General features: G+C 29.4%; 2 protein-coding genes across 4 annotated transcripts; both read right to left on the reverse strand.

Moving 5' to 3' along the window:
- Positions 1 to 2,247: 2,247 nt before the first annotated feature.
- LOC111042453 lies at positions 2,248 to 22,715 on the reverse strand. Of its 2 annotated transcripts, none has more exons than XM_022327080.1 (15): positions 22,369 to 22,715; positions 17,385 to 17,445; positions 16,933 to 17,078; positions 16,630 to 16,797; positions 16,439 to 16,569; positions 16,197 to 16,364; positions 15,008 to 15,167; positions 9,936 to 10,108; positions 9,581 to 9,794; positions 9,259 to 9,474; positions 8,858 to 9,025; positions 8,667 to 8,800; positions 8,426 to 8,593; positions 4,150 to 4,306; positions 2,248 to 2,720 (listed from the first exon to the last, which is right to left on the reverse strand). In XM_022327080.1, the coding sequence occupies exons 1-15, from the start codon at positions 22,415 to 22,417 to the stop codon at positions 2,533 to 2,535; spliced, it is 2,301 nt and encodes a 766-aa protein (XP_022182772.1). In that variant the 5' UTR covers positions 22,418 to 22,715; the 3' UTR covers positions 2,248 to 2,532. The 2 variants fall into 2 exon arrangements, with proteins under 2 accessions (XP_022182772.1, XP_022182774.1); XM_022327082.1 differs by having other exon boundaries at positions 16,962 to 17,078; positions 22,369 to 22,424.
- On the reverse strand, positions 12,680 to 14,837 carry LOC111042454. Of its 2 annotated transcripts, XM_022327084.1 has the most exons (3): positions 14,760 to 14,837; positions 13,122 to 13,488; positions 12,680 to 12,804 (listed from the first exon to the last, which is right to left on the reverse strand). In XM_022327084.1, the coding sequence occupies exons 1-3, from the start codon at positions 14,791 to 14,793 to the stop codon at positions 12,777 to 12,779; spliced, it is 429 nt and encodes a 142-aa protein (XP_022182776.1). In that variant the 5' UTR covers positions 14,794 to 14,837; the 3' UTR covers positions 12,680 to 12,776. The 2 variants fall into 2 exon arrangements, with proteins under 2 accessions (XP_022182776.1, XP_022182775.1); XM_022327083.1 differs by having other exon boundaries at positions 13,122 to 14,834.
- Positions 22,716 to 23,756: the final 1,041 nt, after the last annotated feature.

The raw sequence follows: 23,756 nt of genomic DNA on the forward strand, positions 1-23,756 counted from the left end.
TTCTGAGCTTTCCATTGCTACACATTGACTAGCCAAAAATATTTCGAGGACCTTATATGCCGGTAACTCAGTATTTCTTAAATGAAGTTGCCAACTTTGTCCAATACCCTTGTCCAAGGTTAGAGGTTAAATTACGTTAGCTTAGGTTTTTGTTTCTATACATTATATAAATTTTGTAAAAGTTACTAGTTAATTAGAAAATAAAAGTAACTTAACTTAATTAAAAATAAATTACTTTTTTTTAAATAAAATTAATAGTTGTACCTATCTACCTTTTTTTAAAACTAACAAATAACATAATAATTTAATAAATGTTTGTAATAAAATGAGTTACTGTAGGTACTTGTATTTGTATATTATACTTTAATCAATGATGAAATCCAATAGAATAATTAAATTGTTTGTATGTATATTGTATTTGTTAACGTAAATGGTCCACGACTATACTAAATATTATAATAATCAAATTCATTAATATTTATTAGAATAAAATTAATTGGTTACACAATATATAATATCAAATATTATTTAATTAATAGTAAGAATACAATATTCAATTAAACTAGTATTGTATTTTACCATTTTGGTAGACAGTACCTAGTGAGGTGTACCAATTTGGTATATCATATATTCATATGAATGTCAAAAGTAAAATAATTCAACAAAAAACTAAGCTTTTAAGCATTCATACTTTAACTATCATTATAAAACCATGATAATTAACCAAACATTTCAATAGATAATACTTTTTAGTTCCAGTCCATGATAATCTCTATCCATTCTCTTTACCGTTTTACACTATTAACAGTATTAACTACTTATTCTGTAACTGGTCAATTTATATGATATCGTGCATTTCCAACAAGAATAAATCTTTTTCTTTTTAAAATAAATTAATTCTTTAGTAACATGCACATTTTTGATTTGTATATCTACTTGTTATACTTATAATATAAACTTATATGTATGAGCTAGCAGCTTGATTTTCAATTTAAAAAAAAAACATTTAATGGTAAACGATTGCTGACGAATAAATCAGTATAAATAAGTCAAAACTCACAACTCTACAGAAAGCAATATGAAAACAAGAATGTGAATAATATTAATTAATTTTCGATGACACATAACACAGTCTAGACTCGACAGACTATTTTGTTTATGACTTAATGTCCTATACCTACACCACTATTAAAATCTAGAACAGTTTATTAGGTGGCTTATTAAAAACAAAAATGAATTAACGTCCTGGTATTAATTTAATTAGGTAAATAGTAAATACGATGAACTACCAAACTACTACGGGTTAGAATTGTTTACACTGACGGGCCAAGTTTTTGCTATAATTCTATGAATGAATAAAAATATAATCATAAGTAATAATATTAGTAATGATTAGGTAGGTAATTACTAATTAGTAATGACAAATGAGTCCACAAACATTACATTTGGGTGGGCGCTCGTTATTACGGCCGTTGTTGTTGCTAATACGTCTGCTCCGTGTGGCGTGTGCTCGCGCTTGACGCGATACAGCATAATTTGTATTGCCGTTGCGGTTTGCTCCTACAGTGAAAAATATGGTTTTGTTTTATTATGATTGTAAACAGAAGCTCTCGTTGCTCTACGATCTACGTGTTCTCGATAGAAAGATAGTTAGGCTCTTCTTCTACGACTTTTCTGTCGTACTTACGATAAATCGTTGTCAGTTATTCGTTGCTCCACATTACAGCACGTTCGCACGTTCGAATGCAGGGCAATATATCGTCGTCCCACTAAATATGACTCCCCGCCCCTGTACAACCGTACTGATTATTTGTGTTGTTGATAAGACTACATTGATAGTCAGCATTGCACAAATATATAATTGTGTTGTATATTGGTATAATACATATGTCAAATTAGCTCCAATTAAATTTGTTATTGTTCATTTATCAATTGTGTATATTAGCCCTGCTCCATAGAGGTGTATATGATATAAATTCAAAAGAAAAATCTAATTTCAATAACTAAGCCAAGTCGAAAAAAATTTAGTTTGAGTAAAAAAAATCTCAATTAATGAAACATAAGTCAAGTTGAATAACTTGGCAACCCAACTTCCACAGTCTATGCTTATGTACTATAATTATTAACTCGTTCGAGATAGGTATCATTTTATACAGACCGCCGACTACTGATTAAGGGTGCTAATCTTACCGTATCAAAAAAGGCCACAGGATACTCCTTAAGTATCGAAAAAATCTTAAGAATTTATAATAATGGTCTTTGTGTATATTTAAAGATTCAAAAAATCAGATTAAGACAACTTCATAATTAAAGAAACAGTCGAGGAACCATGCTTGTCTTGTTGGATCACTCTGTATATAATACTTAGATACTACTTATGTATTATGATTTATGACACGTACTGTTTTTATTTTAATGATGATTATGTGTTACTATTAGTTAAAAACTGTTACGCATAAGTAAAAACTGATTAATACAAATATTGATTTCAATTACAAATTAAAAAAAATATTTTATCTAATCTCATTGGAATTAGATATTATGTTTGTTGTAGAGTTCATGAATCCATTGAATATGATATTTAACTTCGGTAAAAACAGCGATTGAGTTTTTTGTATCTGGATCCTTTATACTCACTACTCCGGTTAAATAATAAAAATCAGAGTGGTTAAAGCTTAATCCTGCACCGCTATCTCCCTTATTTACTCCTTGTCCTGAAACTAAAAATATTTTATGAATAATTCCTGAATTAACCAAAAGATTGTTATTGGATAGTGGGTACAGTGCAGATTAAATATATTAATTACAAATCGTATACAAGTATATTACAAGAATATGTCAATGAAATTTATGATGAAAGTAACTGATAATGAATTTCAAACCATAATTATTACTAATTACTTCATTGTAAATTAAAATTATATAGTGTGATTATCAAATCTTCAATGAATCACTCATCAACTACTTCCAAAAAAATAGTATACTAAGATCATCATGGTACAGTCGTATTATGGACGGCCTTTATAATGAAATTTTAATTAACATTATACCTAATATAATAAAAATATAACATACGTGGGCTCAGAATCAAAAGGTTCTAAATCTATTTTTTTTGAAAATCTGATTTTTACCACACACAGGTTTAATGACCAATGCTCTAAAATCCAAGCTCACATCCGAAATGGAAAGTATGATATTTGGATCATAGTTAGGATCGTAGTTTGGATATAATTCAAAGAATTATCCAGAGTTGAAGGTGATAAATCAATGAAATTTACATGTTTGTTTTTTGATAGCAATTAAAATAGAACCGTTTGGTTCTTAACTATAGTCTTAAAATCAAAAGGTTCTATCTACATCATACAATCAATTACTGATCAGTGGTCACTAAAAAGTAGTATCTTATATTCATTGTATCACCCATACAATAAAAATATAATAGTAAAATATTAAATTATTGATCATCTATCAACAAAACAATTTATCGTTTCTATAAACAATTTGTAAATTATAAATTAAGTACAGGCATGGGAGTATTCAGAACAAATTTTAGTGAGTGGTGAAGGGGGAGGGTGTATGAAAATCAAAGTAATTTAACTATAATATTCAGACAGTCACCTATCAATTTTATAGAGTAAACTGTTATATATTAATTTTTATCACTGATTTGTAACTTAAAGAAATATATATATAAAGAGGTATCTATGGTAAAATAGTTATACTAATCCGATTAGGGACGAATGGACGAAGCCGTTTAGGCGTCAAAAAAAAAATAGAAATAAAATAAATAATATTATTATTAATTATTATAATTTATTTTCTTGCAAATATTTGTTTTTTAATAATTATTTAAGCTAAAATTGTACTAGGGTAGGTATTTATATTATGTGAATCAATGACAAAGTAGCACATAACGTACCCGCGGTATGAATATAGTTTATTTGCTTAATTTATATTAGTATACTTAGTATTATTAAACTAATTACAATAATTCTAAAATATATGATTTATTTATTTAATATAAATTAAGTTAGTCTGTATTTTTAAAAGTGTCTAAATACCATCAATATTCAGTGTTTAATACATTTAAGTTAACTAGGTTAAACAAAACGATGATTTCATGGTATTAATGTTTGAATATTTTATTACCCAATTCAGAACCAGCACAAAATTTATCAACAGTCACAAATAATTCAAATCCGTTTGTATACATATTCCGACAAGAACTATGGTCAATGTATGGTAAAGATGCTTCTAATAAAATAGGACTTGAAATGCCTTTTTCAGTTTTTCCCCAACCAACAATCTGTAAAAGAGTATAAACAATTGTATAATGTACAATTATAATTAACGTATTATCTTAATCACAATTTATGTGAGTGTTGGAAATATGTATAGTACAATATAGTTAGTTAAACAAATTCTGATTGATCGAGATTTTTTAATTTTTAAATTCGATCAGATATGAAATTAGAATAATGTTAAGTAGTTTTTTTATTTGTATATTAAGATTTTATATTAGATATAATTAGATTAGATATTATATTATATTTGTGTGTGTGTTTTTTTTTTTACTGTTTGTAAACATTTTTTCGAATAGAAATAATGCTTCGATTAGGTTAAGTTAGGTTGGAAGTTAACCTAACCTAGGTTAGGGGACAGGATGGCTATTTTTCCCACTTTTTATTAGTTTGTAATGTAATTGTAGGCAAAAAAATTTTTACTGAAAAGTAGGTTAGGTTATTTTGACGTTGGATTTTCAGCAGTGGAAATTAACGAATTCTCATTTCATTTATTTATTTTTTATTACATTTTTCCTGACATCATCTAAACTTAGGTAGATAGATTTACACCTGTTGACGTTTGTATATCAGATATCATGATATACAAGATTACTAGGTTAGTTTAATAGAGTGCGATAACAATTTTGACATTATATTGCCATCATTTACATTTTTTGTTTTGTCAAAAAGCATAAATATTTAATACGAGATTGTAACAAGACATCGTTTACATAGCATACAATTCTGTAAATAGTGATTGACAAATAACAACCAAAATCGGGGTGCCCAGCGGACGACCACTGCTCAACACCTGAACACAAAGGAGTACCGACAACAACAAATCATAGATCGCTCTAAGTTAAACAAGATATTGTATTAAAACTGTAAATTTATTAATTTGTTGTATAAATGTTAACTCATTGAGAATTTTATCAGAAAATATAATAATTTATCCTGAGTAAATATAATGCATGTAAAATAAATGTCCTGTATATCAAAAAACAAAATAAAACCATTTTTGCCGTAATAATTATTATTTATTAATGACGATTGAACAATTCATCGATTATGTTTGGTACACATTATCATACATCAAAATTTCTTTTGCGGCCTGTATCCAGGGGCACCATTGGGGGGGGGCAGGGTATTCTTTGGCTCCCTATTATTTTCTGTGTCTTGTTGGCCTGGATTACAATTTACAATGCGCCAACGAGGTTCAATCGTTTTTTTATCAAATTTATATCAGTTGAAATTGAATCGATAAAAGAACCAAAATAGTCATAGAGTAACTTTTTACTCGAGGGCCGTGAGTGGTGATAAGACCACCATAATGATAATAATTATGGTCACTAAAATTAATAAACGTACCAACCACTCAGGGTTCATATAATTGAGTACTACGGTTCTGTTCACTGATACGATATGGTACTTTGTACGTAGACGACGATTAAGTGATCTAATGGTCATAGCGGTAGAAAAAGAAGATGCTAACAAAATAAATTTAGATGAAGCAGCAAATAGATTTACTATCTAAGCTAAAAAGTAGAAGGTATAAGCTAGAGTAGCATAATTCATTTTAAAAATTAATGTATACCATATGCAATATTGTTTTATCATTTATTATAATATGTTAATAAAAAAATATAATATATTAATTTTATTTGGAATAAATTGCATTGGTTAGCTACTATTATAGGTACCTATAGTCTATACTAAATAGTTTTAGATCTATACCAAAAGACAAACAAATAGTTCATGAATAATTTGAATTCATTAAAATATACCCTTCAAAAGTTTAACCCCATACAAAAGACTTACATATAAACAATATCTATATTCTTAATATTTTAAAGAAATTTTACGAAAAAAAAATTTAAAAAAATTGGCCTGCTTAAATTTTGGCACCACTATTAAAAATCTCAAATGGCGCCACTGCCTGTATCTACAACCGAAATTAAAAGTAGTTATTGAATAGAATATATAATTTTTGCAAACAAACGGTTAATACATTACATAAATTATATAACACTAATGATGATTGTCTTCACACCTTCCTTAAGCTAATGATTGTATTGTAAGTAGTGAGTTCATAAAATAGTTATAAAAAGTAGTATCGTTGATTATATATAAATATATAACCAGTGGAAGTATAGTATAGTAGTTACGTTAACAATTTCTATAAATCCCTAATTAATATTATATTATATACACATTATCCTTTAAAGAAAATTAGAAGAAACACAATGTCACAGAAATTCATACCAAATTAATCTTCCCCGTGTGGAGTGAAATTGCACGATTTAGGCAACTTTTATCTCCAAATTGTTTTTTTACAATTTGGAACAATCGTATAAATATATTTTTTTTAAATCTGGTATTATAATTATGGCAGCAAGATGGTACATACATTTTATGTTTAAAAGTCAACAGTAAAGTACATTTCATGAGGAGTTCATGAAAGTCTAGCACATTAAATTCTGTATAGATAAACATAAATTTAGTACAAGTAATAATAGGAATCTTTAATATAAATTTAATAATTTTATTTATAGTCGATCTTAATTTGTTCAAGTGAATTTCATAGGTATCCCCCCCCCCCCCAACATATCTCAACAACAAAAGAAATTATTAATTAGACTAAGGAAATATAAATAATTCTAAGTTGTCGTTTGTCAAGATTATATCTTAGGTCTTTAAAAACATAAAAGAATTTACGACTTAAATTCATAATATAATTTATATGTATGTTCCATTTTAATTGGGAACCAATATATATTCCTAGATATTTGATAGAATAAACTCATTCGATAGTATTACAAGAACAAATAGTCGAAGTATTATTAAGACAAGAAGTATTACGGACGCTTAGTTTCCATTGTATATCACGAGTTATATTTTGAATGTTAAAGATTATTTACTTTGTTACTTGCAAATTATTTTGTGGTTATAAATTTTGAAATTTAAGAAATGTCATTATTTATACCTAATTATTGGCAATTTTTGTAAAATATATTATAATAAGCAGTTTATACAGCAACCAAGAAATCTTAAACCGTATATTTTAAGCTGTTGGGCACTTGTAAAACGGAGACAACAGATGCATATGTCCTCTTAATAAAAATAACAGTAGCCAAACTAAAACCTTTTTTCTCCAATGCATTATTCAAACTGTTTCGAGTATTAGATATTATGGTGATTTAAATAAAAACAGGCCAATTGCTATATCTTTAAAACAAATGCAATAAAATCTAAAGGTCAATCTTACAATACAAAGAAACAATTTTCAGAAATATCAATCATAAATAATAAAAAGAAATGTATTTACATAGTTAAAAGTTGGTTTGAGATCTCTAGATATGATTCCTAATAATATATAATATGAACTAACTAGGTACCTTCATTCTACGCTTAAGCTAACAAACAGGTTTTACAATAATAAACAAAAATACTAATTATGGAAAAGTTGTATTTAAAAATTGATTTATATTTTAAAGTATTTGTAGATAAAAAAAAATGTGATACATAATTTTAGCCAACTATAATTTTAAAATTAAAACTGAAATATTGTTCTCTAATCCACTTTTAAAAATGTATCCCCAATTTAACTTTTTTTTTCACTTTAATTTTTTGTTAGTATTAATAATTTACTGTACATTTTGATTAGTAATTAGTATTTATTAGTTTTTTTTCACATTTTGTAATTGAAAATCATTGTCATATCGGTTGTATTGTTATGTCTCTCAAAAAGTTTAGCTAAGTACTCTTGCTCTCCGATAAACGATTGCACTGCAGTGGAGAGCGGAGCTAATTTTTTTCTCTCTGTATAATTTTCATCTGTACAATATTTTAACTACACAGCAATAAAAAATCTATTAATCCAAAACTAACGAACTTAGTTATTTTAATGAAATTTAAATGTATTGTGTTACCAATTACCTATAACCTAGTTTAAATTTAACAAAATACATTGCAGTGACCCTCTTGACTCTCCCCTCACCTATCTTTTTAGTTATAAATTGAATCATGCCAATATGTATGGGTACTTTAGAAAGAAATCACAAGGTATGCTCTTTAGAAATTAACAGTTATAAAAATCACAAAATCATACAGCTTTTATTATTTAAATAATACTACAAACCAACCTTTCCGTGATCTCCATTGACTACATTGTATTTACCACTCCAATCCATACAAACAGGTGCAACACCATTACTAAAATAAACTCTATTTTGCAAAACAATAATAGCTATATCTTTAGCATGATACCCAGTAGGTCCATGATAATCTTTATTCAGGTGAATCATTTCTACCTGCACAAATGTTTTGATTTATATTAAACACATCACAACAATTATTTGTAGAATTAGAATTAGAACAACTTACATTAAATATTTGAGTAAAATCATTGTCAATTACTGAAAAATCTCTAGAATATTTTCCGACAGCAATTTTGTATAAACTGATGTTTATTGAAAAGTTTTTAGATAACATGCCTTTTGGCCAAAAACAATGAGCCGCTAAAAACGTTTTTAATTAATGCATTCTTTCTTTTACACTTTTTACACAGATTTTACCAGAAACTACTAAATTTGGAGAAATAATTGATCCTCCACAAATCAAATCATAATTGGAATTATTTTTATTAAAGCGATATAACCCGACATTCCAAGGTGCAGTTCCAACAGGTGCTTTTTCACCATTGTCGATTAATACTTTGTTTGTTATATATTCTCTACCACAATCTAAAATAATATTTTAAAATAAATGTACATGATAATAATTAATAAGTTATAATACATATAAGATATGCATATTTATGACGGTTTAAAAATGTACACAGTCAAGTATAACCAACGGTTATTTGTTTTTCTTCAATCATAGGTATTATTTATAATATATACAAAAGCATTTGTAGAATTTAAATAAATTGTTTAAATTAAAGACTTATGTTTATATGAAAAAAAAATACAATTACATGGATTGCATCTATATAGTTGTTTATTCCACGTTCCATTCGACTGACAAAGTAATTCAAATGGAGTCAGATCTTCTCCGTGCGGTGCAATATATGTTTGCTTACAAGATGCTGTTGCTATTGTATCGGGTATAGATAAATTTGAACAATTAGCATACTTACCATTATGACTACATTTAATATCTAAACTATTTGATTCTAGAGGTGGACACATTTCTAAAAGCGTAAATAATTTATAATCAAACATCACCACATTATGGATTTTTAATATATAAATAAATAAGTAATTATTACAACATTTGAATTACTATACACTACTTACTCAAACATAATTTCTCAAAATTGGATAACCATTTTCCTTTTCCCAGACAAATCCTAAAACCATTGGTATAAGCCTTATGATATCCAACTTCACAATTCTCAATAACAGTAACTTTCTGACTAATTAATGTGCCGTGAGATAAAATTTCATTAGAACCCTCATAAGAATATACAACACCTTCAACGATTGGTAAAACGCATATATTCATTGTAAACTGTTAAAAACATACATGTTAAATAAATTTATTATTTCTAAAATATTTTAGTTTTGATGTCATTAAAAAAACCAAGCCAATACAATAAATCAAAATTTAAAAATACTGCCCGGAGTAATGCCAATATATAAATAAATGTACATGTTTATTTAAAATTCCACGAATCCATTGAACATGGTATTTGATGTCTGTGAAACCTATGACTGTATCGTTGCTTAAATAATTCGTAACACTTAGTATCCCGGTTAAATAATAAGAATTATCGTGTAAAAAGCTTATACCTGATCCAGCATATGCATTAATCATGCTTTGTCCTGAAACAAGAGATATTTTATACATAAGACGTAAATTAAACACATTAATATTGTTGGGTAGTGGGCATAGATGGTGATCCGTTACATTTTCGGGGTGGAAAAGGGAGGGCAACATTTTTTATTTATTTTTATTTATTCATAAATTAACGGCTTTTTAAATAATAGTGTTTAAGAAAAACAGAAAGATAACTGTAACGAATATCCCCTCCCCCGCCAAAAAAAAAAATGGAAACAAAGAAATAGGTTAAATCATATGAATTAAAGTTTAAAAAGTGTATGTCTTACCCGGTATTTTCAATAACTATAATTTGTTCTGAAACAAGATATTTTATACCAAAGACACAAAATAAACATGTTTTGTGCAAAGTTGAAAATCCCCTAAATTTTGAGTGTGGATGAGGGACAGTAATATTTTTTATTTAATTTTACTTATTTATAAATCAGTTCTCTCGGAGTTAATCCTTAAGCCTATACGTTTTGAAGCATTTATGAAATTGTTAATTATTCTTTGAGTTTATCTTTGCTTTCTGCCATCAAGACTATTTCGTCCATATATGCTAAGATTTTAATGTTATTTTCTACTAGTTTTACACCTTCCTCTTCTAGAGTTGTTTCTCTTAATACTTTTTCCAAGGCTATGTGATATAGTATCACCCTGCCTTAGTCCAGTTGTTTCTTGTATTGTCTCCGATAAGGTTTGTCCTACTTTAACTTTAATGTGACTTTAACCGATGCTATATTCTATGAGGTTTATTAGCTTTTGTAGCATTCTGAACCCTTCTAACGTCTTTACTAGAGACACACTATGTATTAAGTCATATTCATTTTTTTATAACCGATGAATAACATATGCACCGCTGTTATTATATTCCCAAGTTGTTTGTAATACTTTTCGTATGATGAAGATTTGATCTATCGTAGAGCGGTTTTCTGGATCTATTCAGATGGTCTCTTAAAATCCCTTCTAACCAAGGTTTGATTCTATCTAGTATAAAATAAGATAACATCTTATAAGTAACGTTAAGCATCGCAATTCCTCTATAATTGTTGCATATTCGTTTGTACCCTTTCTTGTTTATGGATTAGACTAATTCTGTCTCCCATTCCCTTGGTATCTCTTTTTTAGATTTCATTATTCAAATTAAAAGCTTTAAGGAACCTAGAACAAAAATATTTCTATGGTTCAATATTTAAGACATTGAATTATTATAAAGGTTTCTAATTTTTTCTGATTTCGGGTTTGAATTGAACACCAGTTTCCAATTTGTTCCTGTTCAGATTTCGAATTGAATATAGGTATCCAATTTTTCCTGCTTGGTTTTGTTTTCGATTTCGATTTCTAACGATTTATACTGATTTCTAAAAGTACTTTTGAAACCTGTTTAATGCCCAGGAAATAACTATGAAAAAACTGTACTTGTATACTTTTTTAATTATTTGGTTACAGATTAACTACTTACAACAACATTGTTTCAAATTTCCAACCCTTACCTACAAAAGATGAAGCTTTTATAAATTTGTAAGTACAAATTAATTTGTAAATTTGTAATTTAATAAATGTTGTCAAAATTGAACTTTAAATGATTGTAAAAAAAATTTGAATTTTTAGTATTTTTTAACTATTATTGTAACAATATATCAAAAATCCTGTATTACATTTTCAATCTTTTTGATCTAACGAACAACATTTTAATGAAATTTATAAATAATATATATAAATGTGAAATTGAAAATTGTATCACCCATGTTCTATGAAACTACTCAACCAATTATCTTGATTTTTTTTCAAATAATAGAGTACATCGCGGAGCAGGTTTGGCTTCATATCAATTTCAAAATTAATTAAAGGATAACAGTGTACATTTTTTACAACAAAATAAGAAAACTGTTCCATGAGAAATCTAGTGAATATCCTATATTGTAAAATTTTGAACATTCAAACGCTCATAAAAATTTAATCTGACTTTAAAGTAGATATTCTTTTTTTTATAAAGGTTAGAATAATCCTGTATTAAATATTTAAATCTTATAGATAAAAGAGAAAATTTTTTATGTATTTCTATCTCAAAATAATTTGCAAAAGTTTCGTGATTTTTTAGAGTTTTGTCGAAATTCTAAATTCAAATATTCATAAAAAAATATTGTGGTTTTAAGCTCAACTTTTTTTTTTTAATTTCCAGAATCGAAAACCTACGAGGAACCTAGTGTTACATTTTTGAGTTCTTTAACAGAGCAACAATTATTTTATCGACATCGGTTTAAAAAAAACTTATTATTGAATATTTCATATTATGCCTATAAATAGTTCCACATGAGTCAAAATATTTTGAAAATGTTCTGGTGCATTGAAAATTTTAATATAAACATTCAATAAAAAATTGCATGTATCTACATTCTACGGTCACTTATTTTGGAATTACACTGAAAACCAAAATCGATTTAGTCGAAAACCAAAAGATTCCAGTTTTTTCTTAGTTTTTTTTTTTTTTTGATTTTCAAGTCACTTTTAAAAACTACCGAGAATTTTAAATTTTTACCTAACAAATGCATCAACTAAATTCAATTACTCACTGGAAAAAATACTGATGTTAAAAATTGAAACATTATTTCGGGGAATGAGACGTTTCGACGAGGGCAATTCGGCGCGGACATTTCGGCGATAAGTCAATTAGACGATATCTGTTTCGACGCTTGACCTTTCGGCGAAAATTAATAGAAAAAAAAAAATTTTTAATAATTAAAAAAAAGTTAATTTGGTTAAAAATGTATAAATACAACAATAAATAGCAGTAAAATAAATTTATACCGCAGTCCTTTTAAATCGTAAATAAATAAATCAAAATAGTTATAATTATTTATACCTAGTTAATAAAGTTAAACATATAGGTATAACATTATTATTTAGCCAATATATAAAAAAAAAAATTATCTACAATTTTATTTTAAAGCAATATTATTTGCCATACCTCTTAGAAATATCATTTTATTTTGCCTATCATAATTATTTACCAACCTTTTTATTCTTTTATCTGTGTCTTGAAATTTTTTCAACGTCCTTGGAGGACTATTTCCCGACACAAGATTTTCATAGTGCGTACCACGTTCGGCTTGAATTTTTTTGAGATTCGCAATGAAGGTCCATATCGTTGAATGAGTACCCATTTGAATATTTAATCGTCGACTTGCCGCTTCTGCGTGATTATTCGTCCGGTCTGAATCATTCAATATTCGTTGGTAAAGATTGCACATCTCATGGGAATATCTTGGTTTTCTTCGCCCTATACGTCGATTTTTCTTCCCAATGTAAAATTCTTCAAACCACTCAAATAATTGTATAAGCTCATCTGAAAGTTCGTCTACCAACTCATCTGCAGCAATATCTAAATCACACAATGGTATAAACGCCAAAGCAATAATGGGTATGGTTGCACCACAAAAATTTGCTTCATTATTATATTTTGATATTAAATGTAACTCTCCAACTTTTTTCAAAAAATTTTGGCTTGAATGAAAATAACATCCAAAAATATTTATATTCTCAAATGAATTTTTTATTGCAGTTATGACACCAAGTTCAAAATCATAAGAAAGTGATGTTGCATGGAGATCAGGTTGTAATTGTTTAATCATACTAAATAATTGTACATATGTTTGTTCTTTTTTGTTAGGTAACAATGCATACACTGCAAGGATGCACTCCCCCTAAAAATTCAGCTAACATAACATGCATTTGGCAAAATAGAGTAGGTGCCACTTTGAAAGTTCCATCCATGTATACCATGTTTTCGAATCTTTTAATAACTTGAGACCAAACGGTGAACAAAATATTAATATTCTTTCGTTGCTGGGCCCACTATCAACCAATAAAAATGTTTCATTAACACCGATTAATGGTGAATAAATTTTATATTCACTGGGTGTCTATAAAAATAATAAATCGGATGGATCACATGTAGCTGCTATTTCATTATTTCTTATACGTTGCACTTGTCGTTTTAGAGCTTCGGAAGATTGTAAAACGCCCTATAAGTTAAAGTATTTATTTATTACAGTACGGACCAGATAGGGATAGTATAATATGCCATGAACTTATTTTAATAACAGAAAAATAAAATATAATGCGTACACCGTTGCCGCATCTGATAACCCGTTAACACATTCGTTAATTATACTAGACGTGGGTTTCATTGTTAAAATAGCTCGTTGGCGGATACTCGTTAAAACTGTGTCTGCTTCTATTCTAGCAGCTTCAGAATTATGATAATGATTTTAAGCAGAAAATTTTAAAACTTTAAAATCATGTATACCGGTATGTATTTGAGCCGGACAAGACAAATCTTTAAGACGACATTACCAAAACCGTTCAGTTTCATCCGCACTAAGTTTATCGAATATATACATATATAATAACCATCCACGGGGATCACATTTTTATTTCTTTTTGATTTTACTTCTGACATTATGGACAAAAAAACAAATTACAAGCACAATATTTTACTACGTATACGTACTTTACTTTCCGTCGACTAACTAAAAATTATAAAATTATCTGACCGGTCTACGATCATCAGATCATCCATATCGACTATCGCGACCATCTTATAGTGTAGTCATGAATAAACTTATAGTAGTAAAGATAACATTTCTTTACCACATTCCATACGGTGAGACAATGTTACAGACATATAAGTAAATTGCCGTATCACCAAAACGGTCACGTACCGAAACAGACATCGTCAAATTGACTTATCGCCGAAACGCCCGTGCCGAACTGTCGGCGCCGAATCGCCCACGCCGTAACGTCCTAGATCCATTATTTCGGTTACTTATAAAAACACAAATCATTGTACAAACAATAGGTACTTTCATCACTACGATTAAAATCTAAACTTGTGTTACCCAATTTATTATCTGTACAAAACTTATCAAAAGTCAGAAACTGTAGAAATCCGTTGGAATACATTTTTTGACAAGTAGTATGGTCGATGTATTGAATCAGTTTGTCTATTAAAACAAATTTACTTGTGCCATTTATGGTGTCAATATTTGAAAAAACAATCTGTAATAATAAGAAAAAGTGTTTTAATGTAAAATTATAATAAAGGTATATTACAAGCATTCCGTTATGTATATGTTTTTACCCAACCCAATCTAACTTTTTTACTCTCTTGATTTATAAACAAGTAAGTATAGTAATTGAAATAAAAAAAGTGTGAACTTTTAAAACTTCAAGAATTGGTGCTAAATAGGAAAATAATAAAAATGTAACTCAGTATGCGCAATAATGAGTAGGTGAGTCATTAAGCTAGTTTTAATATAACATATTACGTAATGAGGGAGATATCACACCGAATCGGTAAAACGATTTGAATCCACAAAAACGTCGGGGTGAACAGTCATAACATTTCTATTTTTTAACTTTTCTCCTAAACTATGATAGCTTAACAGTTGGTTGATGGCTCGGTAAAAATGAATTATCAAGTAGAAACAAAATATGAAGTCAACAAATTTGCAAAAAAAATTATTATAATAGGTTAGATTCTAATAAGAATAGTGTTTAGGGATTTTACAAAAGTTATTTTTCTTCTGTGAAAAGAGTGTAAATGTAATCCCGAGCAGTTAGCACTGGCGATGGCAAAAAATATACGAGGCATTGGGAATGTGCAAACATGCAATGTAGACCATTTTGTTCATATTAATTTTCACATTACAACGGACAAATTGTTAATAAGGCAAAACTCAGTCTGAAAAGTAAACTTAAGTTTATTTTTAAGCTTGTACGTTCCTCAGAGCGAAATTGTGACGTTAATGAACTTAAAGGGTCTATATTCACACAACTTTCCCATTTTGACCAAAACTTACTTGGTAAATTGTAAGTTTTTGAGATTAATTTGTAACTTATTAACAGTTGGTTTCCGAAATGTATCATCGATTTAAGCTATTATCAAAATGTATTAACTTTTGAAGATAACATAACCATTAACTCCCACGACCACTACATTGTAGAAAATAAACCAGACAACCAATTTCAAATTATTCGCTGTATCTATTTAATAAAACTATAAAATATATAGCACAACATAATTACCTTTCCCTGATCACCATTTTTAACATTATATATACTATTCCAATCGATACAAACAGGGGTAACATAATAATTCATGGTAATTGAATTTCGTAATACAATAACAGCTATATTTTCAGTTTGATACCCACTAGATCCAAGGTAACATTCTTTCAGGTAAATCATTTCCACCTATAAAATTGTTTGAGTTTATATTAAGCATTTCATATAAATTATTTGTAGGGTTTAAATTATTCATAACTTACGATCGCTACTTGAGTATAGTGATCTTTAACAATAGAATTATCTTGATATCCTACAACTACGATTCCGTATGGTCTATCCTTTACTGATATTTGCTTAGATAACATACCTTCTTGCTCAAAACATTGTGCAGCTAAAAACATTATTTAATTAATGATAATTTCTTCTTAAATACATTGTACAAGGATTTTACCAGAAATTACTACATTTGGAGCAATAATTGATCCTTCACAAGTAATAATATTTTTTTTGATATCGTCAGATAATTCATATATTCCAACCACCCATGTTAACTTTCCGACAAGTGATTCTGTACCACTGTCAATCAATTCACTGTCATTGCCATACACTTTACCGCAATCTATAACAATATTAGTTACATATTAAATCTACCTAATATTAGAAGCTCCATATTTAGGTTAATATGCGTAACTCCAGCATCTATTAGTTATTACACAAACATATAAATAATATTAAATGTCATATTATTTTTTACTTGTGGTCATATTTGTCCCATACTCATACCGAGCACACAGCTCTTTGGTTTCATCTGAACCATCTGAACAATCCTTACGACCATCACAAATCCACGACCATTCAATACGCAGTCCATTGGAACAATAAAACTTATCCTCAGTGTCTCTATAAGTGTATTCAAATGTGCAACATATTATTTGATACAACTATAAGCAATTATAACCAAATAATATAAACAAAATATATGAATATCGTGAAATTGAAAAAATGACCTAAAAATGCTTCAAAATGACCCTAAATCCATAAAAGTACAAAAAATGCAAAAAAAAAAAAAGGAAAAAAAAACTATAAATTTGGACTCGTATATGACCAAATCACATTTTGTGCTTAAAAGCTATGTCCTGTAAATCCTATACTATCCTAGACCAAATAATAACATATTCATTTGTATTACAGACTACAGTCACTAACACTGAGCAAGATGATACAACTTGTCGTCTTACGAGTTTTCTGTCACAGGAAATGCCGGATCCTGAAACAATGAATGTTTATGTATTAAATACGTTCAGTTAACAATGTTCATTGGATTAAGTTGTTATTGATTATACTGCATTTTCAGTGTGGCACTGAATAATAACATAAAATATTATATAATATTTTGTAACCTTATGTATAATGCATTTGTGAGTAATATGGGGGCTGGCAGTACTTCTGTGAGACATTAGTTTTGACCACAATAAAATGGAAAAAAGGAACCACAAGAAAGGTTTCATTCGCAGGTTAGGTTAGGTTATTTATTTAGCACTTTCAATTTCTATCTCGATGTAATCGCTTACTTATATTATTTTATAAAATATATTATTATAGGAACAAATTAATTTTGTTATTAGCACTTTCGTTAGTAGTTACCGACGAATATTATGGAGTGAATGTTTAATTTTTAGAATTTTTTTTGTCAGTTGATAATTAATCAGACCTCATTTAGGGCAAACATGTTGTGATAGGAAATTGTTTCACTTGTGAAATATTATAACTTTTGAAATTAAAATTATTAACAGTATTATATAATCCGCTAAAAAGCTGGAACTGGTGAGGTTACCAATTGCGTTTCATCCAAGGTTTTCGCATCCACTTTATCGTTATTATTTTTGTTATTATGAATTATTGTCCTATCTAATTTTCACCTTTGCGCAAGATTTTTTGGCTTTTCTTTGATTTTTCGTCATCGTTTCTATTTTATATGCTTAGCTCACGACGTTTAAAGTGTACCGTTTGTTTTCATATTCAGTTTATGACTTAAGAAATTTCGACTCGTTATTCGTCCCACCTATTTCTCGTATTTTTCTTTTTTTTTCCGTTCAGTTTCGTCTTTTTGCACCCTGGTTGTGTCAAAATCTAGTAGTAAACGTCGCCAATATTTTGAGAATTAATTGCAAATTTATTTGCGAATTTTGATTTTTTTTTTGTCAAACTTAGATTTTTCTGTTCAATTTAGATTTTTTATTCAATAAAGATTTTTTTTTTCAAAATTAAATTTATTCATTCATAAATTAATTAATTTGCAAAATATTGGACTAAGATCGGACAAATTCAGAGGGGGGAGGCAAAAAATAATTGGAAGACTCGCCAAAAAAAAAAAATATTGATTTTCAAATTCTGAAAACCGAATTCAAATGTTTGCAAATTATTCGCAAAATGAATACATCATTTTCGAATAAATCGGTCATGGTGGGAACTAACTTAACATACGTGGTGCGTTAGGTTAGGTTAGGTTCTCCGGACATGCGCCCAACGTCCAAGGCAAGGATAAAGAGGGAAGAGCCCAATGCTACGATCACCCTGTGGTAGGAGCGGTGGTCCACAACGACCAAAGCATCTTGGATACGCAAGGTGTTGCCAGACGTGAAGAGATGGCACGGAAGAACCGTGCCGTGGATGCCACTGTCCTTCCACATGACGCAGGCGCTGACAGGGCACGGTTGCTTCCAGAGTTACCTGTGCCGGATGGGCAGGGCCGCTTCACCTCAATGCCATCACTGTGGCCACGAAAACGACTCCGTGGGCCACACACTTTTTGAGTGCACGTTTTTCAGTGGCCACAGGCTAGAACTCGGCTCCCGATTGAGCAAACCGCCCAGCACAGAGGATCTCCCGGAGATACTGTGTGGTCCAGCATTCGAAGACCTGCCGACCGATGACAGGGAGAAACACCTTCTACTGCGGGAAGCCGAGGAGGATTTCCGGCTGTTTACCGTGTGGTCGAATCAATCCTGACTCTGAAAGAGCAACGAAAATGGATGAGGCAGGAAGCTGAGGCAAGGTGATAGGATAGGAGGACGTTTGAGCAACGTACGCGACTTCGAGACCGGCGGGCTTGCAAGCCGGGTCGAGAAGACTTCAGAACGCGTTATCGAGACCGGCGGGCTAGCGAGCTGGGTCGAGAAGGCACCGAGCCACCGACTAAAAATAACTGTAAATCGTAACTGTAACTAGTTGTATGTTATCAATTTGTATATCGAAAGACATTGATTGCTAGCCCTCCGAGTTCGCTCCTTGGAGGTCTCATATATACTAGCTATCGCTAAGGAAAGTCACCAGGTCGCGAGGGCTTCTTATATTTGTATGATATTATTACAATGTATTATTTTTATTTACAATAAACGATGGGGGCCGGAGGGAAAGTAATGCCAACAGCAGTCCTGCCTCCGGCTCTCGATACCACGAAAAAAAAAGGTTATGTTAGGTTAACCTTTATTAGACATTTATAATGGTGCGTCACTGCGTTATGACTAATATTTATGCATGCATGTACATATATAAGTTTGCATTGTATAGTATAGTCATTGTAGCAGTAGCAGCTTGTGAGGTTCATTGAAGGCGGAGTACAAATATTTCCTTCATTTTCCACTATCACAACTGTCTTATATTAGGCATAATATTATTTTATATATTTATTTATTTATTTATTTATTTATTATAATAGTAAACGGGATAGGCCCTTGACATTTATATAACATTAATAATTAACAAGATTATAATACACTATTACATACATAATATTAACAGATAATAATGTAACACAAAATAATTACACACAAGAAGATGTTTAGATGTTATTAGATCCATTAGCTAGTGTCATCATACGAAAAATGGGTTCATTATATAAGTAATTTGTCGCACAGAAAGGGACCCGGAAAAGAGAAAAGTAGCGCAAATTAGCACGGGGAACATTAAAATTAACCCTCCCTAACATATCTGGAGCGTCAACTTCCCCACTCAAAAGTTTCGATAAGAAAACCAAATTAGTATTTTTTTTTCTAGCACTCAACGTCTTCATATTTAATTTCACTAGAACTGGTGTATAATCATGTGGAAGGCAGTCAATACGAAGTACAAAAGAAGCAAATTTTAAGAATTTACGCTGAACACGCTCGATTTGAAAAGAGTCACGTAAATTCTGAGGGTCCCAGATCACTACCCCGTATTCGAGGTGGAATCGTACAAATGCACAATAAAGCGCTTTTATATATGTATGTATTATAGATGGGAACAGTTTTTAGCCACTAAGATATTAGAATAGATCATGCCTGTGAAACGAGATGTGCTGAAGTGACAAAAAATGTACTATGTAACACTGCCACGCGCACGGACGGTGGGTCGTGTAATCGTCGAGAAATTCGACCGAGCGCGAGTACAAAGATCGTACCCGGAGAGCGACGACCGTATACGGGCTAAGTGTTTTTTTCTAAAGTAATTGTTTTATATTTTAATAAAAGTGTTTCCGACCAATAAAATTATATGTTTTGTTTGAGTAGTCACACGATTCTACCGTACTCCTTAAATTTGATTTAAGATCGTTGAGGATTTAAGGTTTAAACGGTGAAGGTAGTCCTACGTAAATTGTATTCTTTCAAATCTGATATGTAATCGGTTAATTTATGGTATTTTGGTAACTCAAGTATCGATAGAGGTATACCACTGAAAGATGCGTATACGACACAACTTTGAACTTACCACCAATTCCTGTTGATTTTTTAAATTAAATAAAAATTCATTTTTTTCTATAAAAACCTTTTAATGTACGTCTTGTTCAAAAATAATTATAAAAAGAAAATTATGGTTTTAAAATAAGTAATAAATGTAATTGTATAGTTAATCCATACGACCGACAAAATCTCGTAAATCGTAATAAAAATATAAACCGTACACAATCGGACTATGGCCGACAACACCGTATTAAATTCCTGTCAAAAAGTGGGAGAAATCTTGTGTGGGTTAAGTTAGGTTAGGTTAATTAACCTTAGGCCTAATCTTTTCTGGTAGGATGAGGTGTATATTCAATTGTGGGAGTCACTAGGCTGCAAAGCATGATCACTATACATATGTCCTCGGAGAGGGGATGGGTTATGGCTGGGCATGTATGTGATGGTCTAGGTGATAGGGGAGAGGGTATGGTTGGGCACGTAAGCGATAACATAGCTCGAAATCGAATAATAGGTTTCACGGGTTAAGTGGCTTCACAGGATTTGCTGGAGGCACAGAACATACCAAAACATACTATTGAAGATGCACCTTCATTATTTTCTCAATTTAGATTATGACACTAATTAGTAATTATATCATAAGATATGATTGCATATATTAGGTAATTCATAAAAAAAAATGCTGTATTTAATAAAGAGATTATATCAAATAATTAAACATCACCTTCGGAATTATGCTTTGTTATACACTTTGTTCCACGAGAGAAGTACACCCGGTGGCGACCAAAACCCGTCTTTTTTCGCGCATTCCCACCACTTTACCAGCCCTAGCGACACTGGTCGTGCGATGTCGTCGACAACAGCACAAATAATATGGTGGCTGCGAGTGCGAGATATGTGACACTGAGTATTATTATAGTACTAAAGTGTGTACCATTTTTAACCATTAATATCATTAATTCAATGTATTTTTGTTTTCGTACATATTTAAAAAAAAAAATTGTATTTACGTATGGTATATGGAGGATAATACATCACTCTGTCACATAGTGGGGGGAACGGAGCCTCGGAGCGACCGCTGACGCCAGGCCGCAAGCGCGAAAATGTGAAACAGAGAATAGGTGAGTTACCATTTTTGCATAGAATACGCACGCACAATACATTAACATATTATATTATTATAAATTAAAAAATTGAAAACATTATATTATTTTGTATAGTTAGTTTAGAATAAATTAACTAAATCGAAAATTATTCTTATTCAAATTTAATGACCGATTATTTTTTCGAAAAATTACTGAGACATAATAATATTGTAGTATTGAATTAAAATCTCTTTACTTTATATATATATATATACATTTATTAAACTTTTCGGATATATTAAATATTTAAATATATTATCCTAGAATAATGTCATAAAAACCTGATTCTCAATGTATTACTACATTGTTATACCTGATATTACGTACCGAAAAATAAACATGGATATAATATTATCCAGGAATACTTCAAATTCATTGTTGATGGTGGGCTTAGGTTAAAGCAAATATATTAAACAATATAAACAATAAACGTTTCTAAGAAAAATTTTTATCAAATTAACGACACTAGACACTAAAAAAAAGTTTACAGTATATTTTCTAACATGCAGGTAACTAAAATAAACTGTAATATTATAATTTACAATAAACACTGAATATATCTGTAGAGAATTTATTAATTTTCAACATTATCAATATTATAATAAATAGTAAATAATAATACCATTACAACTTTACAACACGTAACTATGATGCTGGTATGCCGTCGATGTTGATATTAATATATGTTCCTCCTACCAGCTATTATTTGCGATCATAGGATCGACCGAAGGACAAACTACGTACAGGTAAGTGGTAGCAGTGTAATCAAAAAATAAGTGATTTGCTAACTTGTTTTAAAATTGATTATATTGTTCAAACTACTACGTCAAATAATAATAATAATATTTATTTATTTTCTGACTATATTTTTACAATTTATAAGAAAACAATTTAGTTACTCTTATTGCTCACTTCCAAGCCATTAGCTGTGTGGAAGTGAGAGTTCATAAAAGTATTAAATTAATAAAAATAAGTTATACAATAAACAAAGATGGAAATAGCATCAACCATAAATAATAACATTGATATATACTATATGAAGTTGTATGATACGAATTAATATAAAAAATAATATTGGTAAGTACATTTTAAAGAATATAAGTAACAAGATAAATGAAAAACAAAACATTCATCATAATTCTAATAATGTGTATCTACAATAATAAGAATGACATTTTAATGTTTAATGTGCTTTAATAAACTTATGCTAAGATACATAATATTAAAAAGAATGGCAACAATAGGTTTTTACAACTGATGAAAGTAATAAAAGTTTTGAGGATTAATTTTAAATTTAACACAAAAATTTACAATTACATTATCAAGTTCATAACATGTTTTTAATTTAGGAATATTTAAATCAGTATTGAGTTAAACAAGTACAATAGGATTAATTATTATGAAGTAGTATAATGGTATATTTATGCTTAAATAATAAGGCACAATCATATAATAAATAAAACGAAGTAATGTTTGATATTTATAGTTTTTAATTATCTATATATTCCATTTGTAGCGAATAATCTTGGCTTGTCGAAAAGATAGGTCTAACCTAACTCTAAACTCCTCCCGCTCTCAAAATTTAAGAGGGAAAGACACCGCTGGGTAATGTATAAATTAATTAGAAAAATATTATCGAAAAACATTTTAAGATTGATAAAGTAAAAATTATTTTATAAAAAAAAGCTTAATAATTTAAACGATTAACTAAAGAA

The sequence above is a fragment of the Myzus persicae genome, unplaced genomic scaffold, assembly GCF_001856785.1.
Source record: "Myzus persicae strain clone G006 unplaced genomic scaffold, MPER_G0061.0, whole genome shotgun sequence".
Lineage (NCBI taxonomy): Eukaryota > Metazoa > Arthropoda > Insecta > Hemiptera > Aphididae > Myzus > Myzus persicae.

Coding starts and splice junctions, on each gene's coding strand:
- LOC111042454 (XM_022327083.1), bottom strand. CDS start 13,738: ATGATTAAACAATTACAACCTGATCTCCATGCAACATCACTTTCTTAT. Junction 12,805..13,121: donor ACAGATAAAAGAATAAAAAG/GTTGGTAAATAA, acceptor TTTCGCCGAAAG/GTCAAGCGTCGAAACAGATA.
- LOC111042453 (XM_022327080.1), bottom strand. CDS start 22,417: ATGAATTTGAAGTATTCCTGGATAATATTATATCCATGTTTATTTTTC. Junction 17,446..22,368: donor ATATCCATGTTTATTTTTCG/GTACGTAATATC, acceptor TCATTGTTTCAG/GATCCGGCATTTCCTGTGAC. Junction 2,721..4,149: donor TTGTGCTGGTTCTGAATTGG/GTAATAAAATAT, acceptor AAATATTTTTAG/TTTCAGGACAAGGAGTAAAT.